Source organism: Neofelis nebulosa, chromosome 7 (genome assembly GCF_028018385.1).
Source record: "Neofelis nebulosa isolate mNeoNeb1 chromosome 7, mNeoNeb1.pri, whole genome shotgun sequence".
Lineage (NCBI taxonomy): Eukaryota > Metazoa > Chordata > Mammalia > Carnivora > Felidae > Neofelis > Neofelis nebulosa.
In genome coordinates this window covers 19,708,966-19,724,414 of record NC_080788.1, presented here as the reverse complement: position 1 = coordinate 19,724,414, position 15,449 = coordinate 19,708,966, and the positions used below count along the sequence as shown (strand labels likewise).

The 15,449-nt window shown below is 52.1% G+C and overlaps 1 protein-coding gene and 1 long non-coding RNA gene across 4 annotated transcripts in view; one reads left to right on the top strand and one right to left on the bottom strand.

The window, feature by feature from the left end:
- Positions 1–306: 306 nt before the first annotated feature.
- LRRK1 (leucine rich repeat kinase 1) overlaps positions 307–15,449 on the bottom strand; it is a 134,275-nt gene continuing 119,132 nt past the window's right edge. For 2 of the 3 annotated variants that reach the window (XM_058736774.1, XM_058736775.1), the window contains 6 exons: positions 14,501–14,652; positions 8,673–8,790; positions 7,430–7,546; positions 3,990–4,837; positions 3,508–3,609; positions 307–1,705 (listed from right to left, as the gene is read on the bottom strand). In XM_058736774.1, the coding sequence (XP_058592757.1) occupies positions 1,528–1,705; positions 3,508–3,609; positions 3,990–4,837; positions 7,430–7,546; positions 8,673–8,790; positions 14,501–14,652 (1,515 nt within the window). In that variant the 3' untranslated portion in view covers positions 307–1,527. Of the gene's footprint in view, positions 1,706–3,507; positions 3,610–3,989; positions 4,838–7,429; positions 7,547–8,171; positions 8,527–8,575; positions 8,791–14,500; positions 14,653–15,449 lie in introns of those variants that run through there. The other variant, XM_058736776.1, reaches the window with a different exon arrangement.
- On the top strand, positions 4,834–6,599 carry LOC131516136 (uncharacterized). The gene is made up of 2 exons (XR_009263912.1): positions 4,834–5,820; positions 6,525–6,599. It is a non-coding gene; the product is annotated as an uncharacterized LOC131516136 (long non-coding RNA).

Genomic DNA, 15,449 nt, shown 5'->3' with positions numbered 1-15,449 from the left:
TGAGAAGGAAAGGAGAGGAGAGCAGTGACCACCAAGGCCCAGTTCAGGGACGGGGCAGGACAATGCTGATGATGTGGGCAGGAGGCATAGCCGAACAGCCCCTGTAGGACTCAGTGCCCAGGCCAGCAAAATGAAGTGGGGAGACTAAGCATGGCTGTTTCTGCCCACAGAATCTGCTGTGGGACTCCTTGCATGGGGGCAGCTGTGGGCAAGGGGTGGTTTTCCTTTCCACCCCTGCAGGGAGCGGGCCTGGGTGGGACAGACCCGTGCTGCTATGACACGGGCTCTAAGACAGAGGCTGTGACATCGTTCTCAAGAGGGTCTGTTTATTTTCAGATAAAAGGAACCACATTTGCCTGCATACCCCAGCAAATCTTAAGCTTGGTTTTCATAACTTAATTTTAGAAAAAGATTAACAACTTGAACTGGAGTATGACCTCACGGTCATCCTATCATCCCGGGTGAAGCAGCCTCAAACAGTTACTCTGGGTAACCACACGGTATGTGTGCGTGTGCGTGTGTGTGCGTGTGTGTGCATCATTTGTAAAAATTCTTGCCATCACACCCATACACCCCCCATTAACAATTTCACTTTTTCTACTCTGCTGTACACGTGTGTAGTAAATGTTTAGCAAATACATCATTTGGTAGAAGCCCCATACAATGTGACTTCACAACTGAGGCCCAACCACTGAGCTATTACTTAATTTGTTAAAGTGATAAGCAAGATTATTATGTGCAAACAAACAGGGTTTGCGTTCCAGCTGCGTCCAAGTGTATTTTACAAAGCTATAAACACACAGCCCTTTCTCAAGTCCCGATGATTGAGTTTCCCCTGCCTTTTGTCGGCAGAAGAAGAATGTAAAGGCTGAGGCGGTGCTCTGGGCGCTGGACTAGCTCTGGGCTTTCTGGCTGTGTCACTTGAAGGAACTCATTCATTCCCCCAAGGGTTTCTCACACAGAGACTTTCCTGAGCGGGAGATACCTGATCTCCGCTTGCCCAAGCGGGGCCCCAGGCCCCGGGGACCCAGAGGCTTGTGAAATGTCCTGAGAGCCTGGAGGCCACTGGGGGGAAGGGGCAAGGGTCATCGCCCTCCTCTCACCCTGCCCCGAACTGCTCCCCCAACTGAGAGCCTCTAGTGTAATTCTGTCCCAGCCGTGGGGAGGAAAACGGGCAGGCCTGCTCTGTAAAGGCCCAGCCCACACCCCTACTTTGTGTGACCCAGCACAGAGCAGGATCCTCCTCCCCTGCTCTTTGGAAGTGGATGCAGGAGGCAGGGAGAGTTTCTCCCACCCATCTTCTCTCCGCAATGGGAGAATGGAGGTAGGCAGCTAACTCCGCCCTGGAGAACCGGAGAACCCCAAAACCACCGCCAGGGTGGTAACTTCTCAGCATTTCTAGCAGCAAGTGGTTCACGGGAGAACCCAGTCCATCTTCTCGGTCCTCAGGAGGCTGTGGGCTGCAGGCAGAGGGGTCAGGGTGTGGGCCCGGGGCGGCCACTCTGCACCACTGTCATTCCATAGGAATTACCTTCTCTTCCGCATGCAAGCCTCCAGCCGGCCCAGCTCTTCGTAGGAGTGGTAGAAAACATCAAACTCCCTGGTGCCCCAGCCCCTCCAGACAGCCAGGCACCACTCCATGTTTTCGTTCTCAAAGCCACACACAACCGTGTCCTTTGCCACCACGGCCGCATCCACAAGCGCCCTACAGAGAGAGGGGGGTTTGAGAAAACCTACAGGGGTCCCCACCTAGTCGGGGCCAGGACCCCCAGCCTGCACCTTCTTGGGAGCCTGGCTAAGCGGGTGCATCTGTCCATCCCGGCCTAGCAGCTGCGATGTTCTCTGATGCCCTGCTTCCGTGGGTGGTCCAGCCTGCGGGCAGAGACTTCCTACCGTCTGAAGAAGAGCCTAGCATGGCAGTGCACATTGATGGGGACTGTCTATAAGGGACTCAGGAAGGCCACAGATGCAACGAGAGCAGGTAGCCTCTATAACTGGACCCAGACTCCCAAGTGTCCGGAAAACACCAACTTTGACTCCTGCTTGTGAACGGCCCATGATGGATTTGAAGCAGTGACTCCCTTCCCTTGCCGTCTGCTCAGGCATGGCTCTTCTCCCGTGCAAAGTGCCCAGCTTAGGGAAACGGGGTGGTATATCGGGCAGAAGACCTGTGCCAACATGTCCTAACTACATACACTAGTTTTTTGAAGCTGTGGATTGTTTTGCTGATCTGTGCACACACCGGTTTTCCTTCTGGGCCTCTGCCGGGCCGTACAGCCCACGTCTGAGCCCTCACTGCCTTGCCCTGTGGCCAGCACGCAAACCGGCATGCACAGGGCCTCTGGCCTCCTCGGGGCCTTGCACACTGCAGGCACTCACTAGCTATTTGCTGAGAGAATCAGTGTCTCAGATGCATTGCAGAGAGCTGGGGGGCAGGGTTCAGGCTACAGCCCGCCTGTCAGCTGGCTGCCTGGGCTGCTTTCTCCCTACAGTGAACATGCCTGGCTCCTAGTAAACCTGTCTTTGGGGGCTGAATAGGAAAAATGACACCAGGGAAAAATTCAGGAACACAAATCATGGGCAGTCTGAGGTTAGCAGGCCTGGGCTCTACGGACCCGCCTGCTCCACCAGAAGCCCCGCTTGCGATCTGGTAACTAATTTGGCCCACAAACTCAGCCGGGACTCAGCGAAAACACCCAGATCTTGTTTCTGCAATCACTGGCACAGCAGGGGTCAATGGATCTGGTGACTCTCTGAGAACGCTCAGTGCGTTCAGGCAAAGGAGGGGACCTGCCATAGATGTTTCCCCTCCCATTGTTGTCCCATTCTGGGGAAAATGGGTCAAATGATGTTTGTCCATAAGCGAGATTTATAGCATGGGGCTCAGTAGACAAAGTGAGGTGTGGACACTGCTGGCTGCAGGGGACTCTGAGGATACCAGCTGGTGCCAGCCTCCCATGCCCACAGCCATGCTGTCCTGCCCCAGAATGACCCTCACAGTGGGGTATGACCTGCCTCCCGGTCGGACGCCCCCCAACAGGTATGGAGCCATGGATGAGCCTGGGCTTGGGCATGGTGGAGGGTGGTGGGTGCTAGGTCTGTGGCTCCAGTAGGTGCTATATGGGCAGGTGGAGCACCCAGGAAGGGCCCTCCCACTTGGCGGGGAGGACAGTGAATCACCTGGCTCCCTGTTTCCATTTCAGCTGAACTCCAGCCCTGGAGACACACCCCAGTCAGGAGACCTGGTCCACAGGTGCACGGGGTATGCCAGAAACAGACAGCCATGACCACTGGCTGATGCCTGGTTCAGATGGTATTTGCTGAGCCCCTAGGTGCTGCCTGGAGGACCCCATTTTGTTCCTTCTCTGCCTTATGGCCACACCGGTAGATGCGGCATTTATTTGCGAAGGCCAGAAGGGCGAGAGGCCGTTGTGCGGGGATGTGGTGGAGGGGCCTAGATTCCCCACATCACACCTCGGGTCCTAAAGGAGGTGCCCTCAGTCTTACCCACGTGGAGTCAGCTCGCGGGCTTTTAAGACGGCGATGACACGGCCCCGCTGGCCTCCGGCGTCCTTCTCCAGGCCGATGACGATAACATCGCCGCCGCGCCTGCGAAACCAAAACCGAGAAGGGGAAACGTTTTGTCCAGGGCTGTGCTCTCCAGGGGAAACGGAGCCGGCGTGCAGAGAAGCACGGCCACAAACGCGCAGTCTCAGTGAATGGATTGAGTTACCGGGAGGGCACCGAAGCCGGCCCCAGAAGGCCTTTCCCAGCGGGAAACCCAATCGCAGCTGACCACGGCTCTGCCTTGTGCTGCCGGCGGCTTCCCTGCGGGCAGGTGAGCGTCAGCGCGGCCCTTCTCAGGTTTGCTAAAGAGATCCCTCCAGGCCCCAGCACAGAGGGGGTGGCCCCTGATGGCCGCTGATGCCACAGCATCTGAAAGCTCCCTCAGGCAGCACAGGAATGTGCCCCACTCCCGGGAAATGTACCTGGGGACCCAGATGACGTCTTTCACGGCTAGGATCCTCACGGCCTGCAGGTGCTGGCTGAAAGCCTCCCCGTCCACGGGGGTCAGGTCATGCTCAGACCTGTCGGAGCCCGCGGTGGGCTCGTGCAGCCTGTCGGAGTCCTCGTAGTTGGCGGCGAAAGGCACGCTGGCAGAGCTTGCCGGGGAGCAGGGCAGGCTTGAGGACGACCTGGGGGCCCGGTGGGGGGAGGATGAGGAGGAGGACGTGGAGCAGTAGTCAGTCAGCGAGTCCTGGTGGGTCAGGATCTGCGTGCCCAGCTCCTCGCTGTACATGATGCTCACGTCCGCGATGGAGTCCCCCTTGGGCTCTTTGGGGCTGGCTGTGTGGCTGCCACGGGGCTCTGGACCCAACGGGCACACAGGAAACATGTCTCTGAGCGGGCTGGGGTCCCCGCAGAAGTACCGGGCGCACAGCTGGTAGGTAGCTGCGTGGTACATCACCAAGGAGTTGGCCCTGTCGTCCAGGCACCAGACGACCTCCTCCCCCCTGCACTCGGAGCTGCCCACGACCGAGGTGACCACCGAAGGGGCCGAGTAGGGCTCCAGCCTCCTGCTGATCTCCAGGGCCACACAGTCGATGACCAGCAGGCCGGGCCCATTGCTGTACCAGACCTCGGAGCCGCTGTTGACCACCTCCATGGCCTTCACGGGGTAGGGGTTCTGCCGTGTGTCTTCATCTGGGATGCTAAACTTGGACCTGTTGGCTGTGTGTGAGCACAGGTAGGAGCAGCTGTCGTCCGGGGCACCCCGCACCACGGGAAACACTGCCACAAGCCCGTCGGCCAGGCCTGCCAACACCAGGTAGGAATTCTGCAAGGAAAAGACAGCACCGCTCATTGGTTGCAAGCATTCCAGGGGAGGAAACAGTACGGGTGCAAGACTCATCTCGGCACACACCCCGTGCACCCCAGAGGAGCAAGGCTCCTAAAGAGGCAGGGGCTGCCAGTGGGACCTTCTGGACGTGCTCCCAAGGGAGGTAACCCAGGCCCAGCCGAGCCAGCCTGCTCATCTGGCACTGAGCAGGAGAGGAACGTGTCTGGGGAGAACGAGGCCCATGGCGCCCAGGGGAGGAGTGCATGTGGCCTGAACCACGTGGCCCGCCTTGGCTCAGGCTGGGTTCTTGCAGTGTGACAGGAGAGGTCTGCCTTCTCCTTCAGGCCACAGGAGCCTCCTTCAGAGGCAGGATGTGGCTCCCCTCCTGCCGGTGAACTCTGCTGATTAACTACGGGACAGTAGCTGTGGGCAGAGTGTGGGGCTGCTTGCCATCTCCTGCCCGCCAGCCCCACTGGGCAGGCTCTGCGCCCCCACCCCCCACCCTCTTGCCCTGGGTGCTGGCCTGCCACAGGAAGGGCCACGTCTCATCTGTTTCTCTGGCTCCACCCGGTCTTCTGCGCCCGTAGACAATACGAGCCTGCCGACCTTATTTATTCTTGAAATTGCTTCCAACTCAACCCTCTTGTGGAGGCGCTTCTTGGACACTGCCTACACTCCCCAATTAGCACACCTACCCTGAAATGCCTAGCTGGCAGTGCTAGGGTCTGTGGGTTGTTCTCCGCCCCTGCAGTGAAGCATGTGATCTTCTACGGCACCAGAGATCACTGGGCAAAGTTGCAAGGACAGTGCTAAATGCTGGGACCCACCCCAGGCATCCCAGGAGCATCCCTGTGGAGCCGGGGACAGAGGGAGGCTTTGACGCCTGGATGCCCAGCTTGGGCTGGGGTGGCACAGGAGAGGTTCGGGAGCACAGAGCCAAAGCCACAACAGAGTGGGGATCCAGGCCTGTATCAGCAAGGGTGAGTGGCAGAAAGCCCCCTTTCTGGGACCTGAGCACCCTGGGAACCCGGGAGGCGGGGCTGTCCAAGGTAACAAGGGAACCAGCTCGAGCTCAACAGTGAGGTCAACAAGCCCTAGGAACATTTATCAAAATCCATCTTCAGAATTTTAGGGAAGAAAACAGCCAAAGCAAACAAGAGCAATGTCTCTATCCGATCCCGGCCCTGGGCCCCAGTTGGGGCAGCGAGCCCCACGGCCCGGCTGGGTGTGAACGTGCGCGTGCAAGAATGCAGGGGCCGCCGTCGCGGCCACAGGGCGGCCTGGCCTCGGAGGGGCAGGCCCCTGACAGGGAGGCTCCGCACAGAGCCGGCTTTATTCCCTCTGGTCGCGAGGGCGGTGGTGCCCTGGCTCGGGGGCTCTGGCCAGCAGTGGCCTTAAATAGCGCTTTGTGTCATGTTCTCCTGTGCTCTGGGGCGGACCGGGTCCCGCACTGCCCAGCCTCACCCGTGGGGCCACAGTCGTAAATGACTCGAGGGTGGATTTCAGACTTTTTTTTTTTTTTTTTTTAACGAAATAAACTGTAGTAGGATGAAGAATGTATATATTTCACCACTGCCAGGAAGTAATAATAATGCTCACATTTACTCAAGTGCTTGCGCCCAGAGCTTGGGGCACGTTATGCCCAGGGAACCCTCTCTGACTGCTTCTTATCCTCGATTTGCAGATGGGAAAACTGAAATTGGATGGTGACAGCCAGCATGTTTTAAACAAACACCACCAATAATGACACCGATAATGATTCCTTGAGCGTCTACCATGAGCAGAGAGGACGACCAGAGCGGCCTGAGAGCACCACTGGGGGCCTGGGGCCGGGGCAGGCCAGCTGCTCAGAGCAGGGTGGGGGTCTTTGATCTTGAGAACTGAACAGGAGGTCGTCCTGCAGGGGTATGTGGGGTGGGACTGTTGCTAACAGGCAGGGTCTCCTCAGAGTGCAGTGCTGGATGAGGTGGGGAGCAGAGGGCCAGTAGGGGGAGGCTTGCTGGCCCTGCAGAAGGGCAGGGTCCCACTGGAGGAGCAGGAGAGCCCGAGCCCCGGGCTGTGGAGATTACCACTCGGGCTTCCATTTCAGAGAGGTGGGGGCTAGAAGGTCAAGGACATGGACAAAGAGGGACCCAGGTCTCAGGCTGACAGTGGGCACCACAAGTGGGGGGAACCGACTGTTCCCCAGGGGTGGGGGCAGGGGGACCGGCGCCTCTTGAGTGGCTCTGGGGTGGTGCTGGCCCTGCAGGTGGGGAAGTAACCCCCCACACCACTATCAGAAGGGGAAGGGCACACGTCTAACTGCTCTTTTACTCTGGGACCATGGCATTTGCAGGCGGAATGCAAGCTTCCACTCAGCCCTCTGTTTTGCTTTGCTGGTTACATAGGTTCTTGAAAAGGCACTAATTGTGGTCTGTCCTCCTAAGGCTGACTGTGACCTGCCCTGGGTTTGGTGGTCCAAGAGGGTCCGGCTTTGCTCCCACTCCTCATACTGTTCCCCCCAAGCTGGGTGGGCAGAGGGAGCCCCACACCAACGGAAGAGGAAGGGGGAATCAGACACCCGGGCAACCACCTTTCCCCTTACCTCACCTTTTTAATAACAGGCACTGCCAATAAGCAGGTGACGACAGCCGGGGTGTCCAAAGCCCGTTGGGGTGTGTTTAAGGGGCACATGCCCTTGAGGCTATAGATGTAGATCTTCTGGTCCTGCAGAGGCAGAGGAGCCAACGTGAGACTCAGGCTGGAACACGGCGGCCATTTCCTACCAGGTGCATTCTGCCTTGGGAATCCCTTTGTGCTTTAAAAAGTAACACGTACTGAGGCTATCTGGTTGTCTGCTTTCATATTCCTATTCTTGGCAGAAATGTTGAAAACTACAGAAGAGTTTAAAGAAGAAATGTAAAATCGCCCATAACCCATTATTTGGAGAAAATTGCCATGGGGACGTGGGGCCCAGACTCCGTTTCCTCTGGGTATCTGTGTGTTTGTGTCCGCATTCCGGGCAAACGTGGGACCACACGACTGTGCTGGTTTTCCTCACTGATCTCGCGACGATACCCAGCAGGCGGGAGGAGGCCCTGCCCTGTCTGGCTGGTGAGGGAACTGTGTCCGAGTGCCTCTGTGCTGCCCGTTGCTCAGGGACGCCGTAGCCTGGCTAACCTGCTGTCAGAAGCTCAGGCTGTTTCCAGGTTTTCATGACTAGGTGTTTCTCTGGGGTGAACATTCAATAGAACAGACACGTCTGCCTGCTCTTCTCTGCATACCTGGGACGGCTGCACCCGTCCCCCATTGGACCCGTCCCCCACTGCTGCACCCGTCCCCCACTGCCCCACACCACCAGGAGCTTCACAGCATTTGTTTGGGGCATCCCTCTCTGCATTTCTCAGAAGACAGCTTCTCGGGCTTTCCGCTGACTTCTTTGACGGGAAGGCAAAAAGCCTTCAGAGCTGAGTGGATTTGCTGTGTAGATCCGGCTGTGTTATAAGAAACCTGGTCACTCCACTAACCTAATGGGGTTCTCCTGCTGCGATCCTGCCCCTGATACTTATCTCGGCTGAGTCTTAGTCACCAGGCAGGGACAAGGCAGGCTGTTGGCCTTGGTGACACGCTGCTGCTTCCCAGGGCTGCTGCCACTGTGCTGGGGGCCTCACATGTGCAGATGGGGTTCCTGTGATATTCAGACTTACCTGGGCATCCTATATTTTTATTTGCTAAATCTGTGATATTCAGACTTACCTGGGCATCCTATATTTTTATTTGCTAAATCTGGCTTCACACGGACTGCACCCTGTGCTGCCCACCTCGATGGCCCACCCTGCATGGCGGCATTTACCTCAGTGGCCGTCCACAGAGAGTTCTGGACCTTGAGCTGGCAGCTTAGTGTCATTCCCGCACAGCTCATCCGCTGCACCTCCATGAGGCCCTTCTCCGTGTTCACCACTGTGTAGTTCCTGCAATGGGCAACCACAGTGTGGTCAGCTCACGGTGGCCAGGGGCCACATCCCTTATGTCGGCTCTTGGCCTGAAGCACCTTGGAGGAGGACGTCGGCTACAGGCCTTGAACCCAGAGTTGAATTTTGCCATGTTCTGAGAGACTCCAGAACTGTTCATGGCATTGGGTGCAAGGGGGTTCTGGCCCCACTGGTAGTGCTCGAACATCTGGGCAATGAAAGGGCCTTCCCTTTGGGAAGAGAGACACTCTTCTGTGATGTTGGAGGGTTCAACGAGCTGCCCCCAGTGTGAAGAAGGGGCACAGGGGGCTATACCTCCACCAAAGCCATTCACTGCCCTCCCACTGGCCTCATCTGCTGCACCCCAGTAGCAGGGGAACCCCTCAATATCACAGTAGACGAAGTCAAGACTAAAGATAGTTGGGTGAATTTCATAGTAGGCTGGGGGGCCTCAAAACACGCCTTCCAACCTAGGTGCTCTGAGAACTAATAAGCTGTCATTTATGAGGGCAGCTGTGTGCTCACCAGGTCTGGCCACCCGCTAGCATTTCTGTCTCCCCACTGTCCTCAGTGGCATCCCAGTGTGCTCACTGTCTGAGGCAGAGACTGAAGTTCTTTACCCAGGTCACACACATCTTTTGTCCACACTTCCCCTGGTCTTTATGTGTCTGTCTGTTGACTGACTTCCTTCCCCTCTTTCTCTTTTTTCTCCAGCAGGTTATGTGCTGAGGATTCCAGGGGTGGGGGTGTCCTATGAGGTCCTCACATCCTGGGGTGCCATCTGTCTCAGCCCCCTGCCCCCAATCTCGAGTCTTGGTCGTATTCTGTTTGATTTTTTCAGGTACAAACATTTCCTCATTGGGGCTGTGGATTTCTATTGGGAATGTCTGGTTCTCACTCCTTTTGTGATCGTTAATGATCATTGTCTACATGCATTATTTCAATAGAGATCACAAAAGGCGGACATTCTGTTTCTGGCATTTCTTCCTCACTTATTAGCTTCATTTATTCTCAAAAGAGAAACTTCCTCCTTTTATCTCTTTTGTTACCCTGGGGTACACATAGGAAAGACAAGATACAATCTTGATTCCTCTGTATGTGCCGAGTTTCAAAATAATGTGTTGGTTCTCTAGGAGCCTCCAATGGTGATCAATGAGGGGTTTTTGTTTATTGGCTTGTTTTTCCTAAACAGCATTAGAAACTCATGAATGTAAACAATTTGATGTACCTCAGTCCACTGCAGTTCCTCTTACTCATGGCCGGCCGACTGCCCTATCTTTGGCCAGTGGGAACCTCTTTGGGTTGGCTCCTAAATCCCTTTAATCTACCCTCATAAGTGTCTGATGGCATCCTTGATTCTACTGTGTCAGATATTTCTGGCTGTCTTCCTGTCCCAGACCTGGAGTCAGCCACTTCTCAGATAAGCTTTGCTTCCTCATGGTACTTAGAGACCATCATGTGAGGGCGCCTGGGTGGCGCAGTCGGTTAAGCGGCCGACTTCAGCCAGGTCACGATCTCGCGGTCCGTGAGTTCGAGCCCCGCGTCGGGCTCTGTGCTGACAGCTCGGAGCCTGGAGCCTGTTTCGGATTCTGTGTCTCCCTCTCTCTCTGCCCCTCCCCCGTTCATGCTTTGTCTCTCTCTGTCCCAAAAAAAAAAAAAAAAAAAAAAAAAAAAAACGTTGAGACCATCATGTGGGTCCCAGAGCTCATCATTGGTAACTGGTCATCGTCTCTAGGCCTTTTCAATGGGCAGGATGAGGAAACATGAGTTCATTTTTCTTAAAGATACAATATATCATGAGCCTAAAAATTTAAATTCAGAACTGCAGCTATTTTATTTAACCTCTCTTTGATATTTTCCATGCCAAAGAGCCCAATGTGCAACGCGTGACACCATTGTAATTACCCACTTTGCCCTGCAATTACAAGCAAAGCCTTAAAATAGCAATAACAACACTGCTACCAATGATGTAAAACCTGAAAAAATATATCTTTACATATATAAATAGAAATTAATAAACACACACACACATATATGTATTTTTTTAGGCCATGGTTCCTTAGACTGTGTCTTAGGTCAGAGCACTCAGTCCCAGTGCCATAAAACCTGATGTGAAGCTCACCTAGGCTGACCTAAGGAAAATGGCAAATTTCCTTCCCTTTATCTCATTGTGTCTCAAGCTTCACTTTGTCTAAGCCTTATCATATTTTAGCACCTATAAACGTCTGTCACAAGGCTTACTAGAAGACTCCTCATGCCATGAAATGCTCTCGTGGCTCTGAAGATGTCACACTACGTAGGTGGGAGAGACCACACACCTTGGCCAGGACTGACGGGTCTCATATTAGATGGTGATTTGAGGGAGTCTGAAAAGTCTTTGATGCTCTTTCCAATACCCTGTCATTTTGGTCCGGTCCTCCTCCTTGTTTCTCAATGATCTTATCCCCACTTTACCCCAGCCAGCCTCTCCCAAAGTTGCATATCAGATCTTGCCTTTCCTAATATTTTCATCCCTCCCACCCACTCAGTGTCAAGCATCTGTTTTCTGACCATTACCTCCTGGTTTCCCAGATCACTCCACCTACTACCATAACTCATTACGGGTGTGTGTGTGTGTGTGTGTGTGTGGTGGGGGGCGGGTTTACACTCTGCCAAGACCTAGGATTTCCTGGTACATTCCATTGTTCCTCATCCATTTTATGGCCTCCCTTAGGTTCTATGATCCATCTCTGTCATGTGCCTCTTGAAAATACCCACCCCACCCCCCCCATGTCCTTCTCTCCTTCCTGGCAAAAACCCAACTCGGCTTAAAACCAACGGTTGCCTATCTTGCAATGTGGGTCAGCAAAGCATGCTGGGGGAACATAACCCCTGTGATGAGTCTCATTTCCAATGCACAATCTCCAACCTCCAGTGGGCCTCAGTGCCATCCTGTAATCACCCTGGTCTCATGTGTCACTGCTCACATCACACGTCATCATTTTCTCCTCGAATATTCAAAACCTCTCCCCATGCTTTTGACCCTCCTGCCACTTCACTGAGAAAAAGATGCAACTAGAAGGGAAGGCCCACAAACTCTCATTTAAGGGCACCAGTTGTGCTTGGCTCTGGGTCCCCTGCTCCTCTCGCGACTCAGCAACTGCACTCTGGTGACTGTCCTCTCCCTCCCACCCCCAGCATCATTGACTTCTTTGACTATCAAGCTGCAAATAGCATCCATGTTAAAACAAAGTCCCCTCAGGACGGGAGAACTACTCCAACTAATAAATGACCCCAGGAGTGTTTCAGGATACAAAATAATGATATAGGAATCTGTTGTGTTTTTATACACTATTAACACACTAGCAGAAGGAGAAATTCAGAAAACGTTCCCATTTACAACTGTGCCAAAAAGAATAAAACACCTAGGAATAAATTTAATCAAGGAGGTGAAAAACCTGTACTCTGAATACTTAAGACATTGAGAAAAGAAATTGAAAATGACACAAATAAGTGAACAGCGTGTTTGTGGACTGGAAGAATTAATGTTAAAAGGCCCATGCTGCCCAAAGTGGTCTATAGAGTCAATGCAATCCCTATCAAAATAGGAACAGCATTTTTCACAGAACTAGAACAAATAATCTCAAAATTTGTATGGAGCCACAAAAGACCCCAAATAGCCAAAGCAAGCTTGAGGCAAAAGAATAAAGCTGGAGGCGTCACAATCCCTCATTTCAAACTATACTACAAAGCTGTGGTAATCCAAACAGTGTGGCACCGGGACAAAAATAGACACATAGATCAGTTGGACAGAATAGAAAACCCAGAAATGAGCTCACAACTATATGGTCAATGAATCCTTGAATTTGTTTTGACATTTATTTATTTTTGAGAGACAGAGAAAGAATACGAGTCGGGGAGGGGCAGAGAGAGAGGGAGACCCAGAATCTGAAGCAGGCTCCAGGCTCTGAGCTGTCAGCACAGAGCCTGACACAGGGCTTGAACTCCTGAACTGTGAGATCATGACCTGAGCTGAAGTTGGATGCTTAATTGACTGAGCAACCCAGGCGCCCCAATGAATCTTTGAAAAAGTAGGAAAGAGTGTCCAATGGGAATAAGACAGTCTCTTTGACAAACAGTGTTGGGAAAACTTCACAGCAACATGAAAGAGAATGAAACTAGACCACCTTCTTACACCATACACAAAATAAACTCAAAATGGATTAAAGGCCTAAATGTGAGACATAAAACTTATAAAAGAACACATATGCAGTAAACTCTTGGACATCAGGCTTAGCAATATTTTTTTGAATCTGTCTCCTCAGGTAGAGGCAACAAAAGCAAAATAAACAATGGGACTGCATCAAACTAAAAAGCTTTTGCACAGCGCAGGAAGCCATCAGCAAAATGAAAAGGCAGCCTACTGAATGGCAGGTGATATTCGCAAATGAAATATCTGATAAGGGGTCAGTATCCAAAATATATAAAGAACTCATACAACCCGACACCAAGAAAACAAACAATCTGACTAATAAATGAGCAGAGGACCTAAATAGGCATTTTTTCAAATAAGACATCCAGATGGCCAACAGACACACGAAAAGATGTTCAACGTCACTCATCATCAGGGAAATATGACACAAACCCACAATGAGATATTACCTCACACCTGTCAGAAGGGCAAGTATCAGAAAGACAAGAAACAAGTGTTGGTGAGGATGTGGAGAAAAGGAAAGCCTCGTGCACCATTGATGGGAATATAAATTGGTGCAGCCACTCTGGAAAACAGAATGGGGACGCCTGGGAGACTCAGTCCATTAACCAGCTTCCAACTTTGCCTCAGGTCATGATCTCACAGTTCGTGAGTTGGAGCTCCACGTCGGGCTCTCTGCTGTCAGCACAGAGCCTGCTTCGGATCCTCTGTCCCCCCACCGTAGCTCCTCCCCCACTCATACTTTCTCTCCCTCTCTCAAAAATAAAAATATTTAAAAAAAGGAAAACAGTATGGAGGTTCCTAAAATAGCATATGATATAGTAATTCCATTTCTGGGTATTTACCTAAAGAAAACAAAAACACTGATTTGAAAAGATACATGCACCCCTGTGTTTACTGCAGCATTATTTACAATAGCCAAGATATGGAAACAACCCAAATGTCTATCCATAGATAAACGGATAAAGGCACTTTATACACACACACACACACACACACACACACACACACACACACACAGAATATTACTCAGCCATAAAAAGGAATGAAATCTTGGCATTTGCAACAGCTTGGATGGACCTAGATGTATTCTGCTAAGTGAAATAAGTCAGAGAAAGACAAACACCATATGATTTCAATTATATGTGGAATCTAAAAAACAAAAGAAAAAATAAAGCAGAAACAGACTCATAAACACAGAGAACAAACTGGTGGTTGCCAAAGGGGAGTTGGGGTGAGAGAATGGATGAAACAGGTGATGGGGATTAAGAAGGAAAAACCAACAAAAAGCAAAGCCCTGTGTTGACCCCACCCCTGGCAGACACCACCTTCTCTTTGCTCCTCTTAAGCACAAATGCATACATGCCTGTCATTTGCATGGACTCAGTTTTCTCTCTGGAGCAAACTCCATCAGGCTCCCAACCCACCGTCTGTAAACATCTCTCACCGTGGTCAGCCCTGACTGCTCCCCAAGTGCATGGTCACCCCAGCAGGGCAAAGTAAGCCTCAGGACATTACCTGGACTCCTCTTTCCCATCCCAGAACACCACCATGTACTCCTGGCCCTGGGATGAGAAGAAGGCCGTCTGCTTCCCACAGGGTAGCTGGTACATGAACGTTGCAAAGGTTGGGTCCTTCATCTGGCTCACCACCGACAGGGCCAGTGGGCGCTGAGGGAGAGAGGCCACCAGAGCCATGAGCAAGGGTCACGTAAACCAGATTGATGCCTATATTGCCCATGAAACCAATGGTCTTGAACAAGGGAGGAAGGTCTAGAAACTGCTCAAAACAAGAGGCTGAAACAACTTCTGATGCCAGAGTATCTGGGTCATCACTGTCAATGGCAACTTGAACTTTGGTCATCTGGTTGGCTTAAACTCTAAGATTCCAACCTCCATGCCTATAGACATACAATCTTGTAAAGGATTTTTCTCAGAAGCTTCTTTTACTCCCAATACATTGAATTAGTACCATCTAGTTTGATGAATGCATTTTAACCTTGAAACCACTGGCCTCTTCCCCAAACAGCTAAGTTTTAAAATGATAATAGACGGGGCGCCTGAGTGGTTCAATTGCTTAAGCATCCAACTTCAGCTCAGGTCATGATCTTGCAGCTTGTGGGTTTGAGCCTCGCATTGGGTTCTCTCCTGTCAGCATGGAGCTCACTTCAGATCCTCTGTCCCTCTCTTTCTCTATGCCTCCCCTGCTTGCACTGTCTCTCTCTCTCTCAAAAATAGACATTTAAAAAAAGTGATAATATGACTCCTGCTCTCACGAGCAAACTTGCTCCCCATTTCTTTAAATATAAAGAGATACATACATTCTCTCTGCTCTTACACGGGGACTGTACCGCTATAAAGGGGCTGGTATGTTTTGCTTGCATGATGGTGTGACATAAAAGTGGGGAGGAAAAAAAGCTCATTTTTCCTGAGAGTGACACACACACAAAGAGATGAGCTGGATGTAT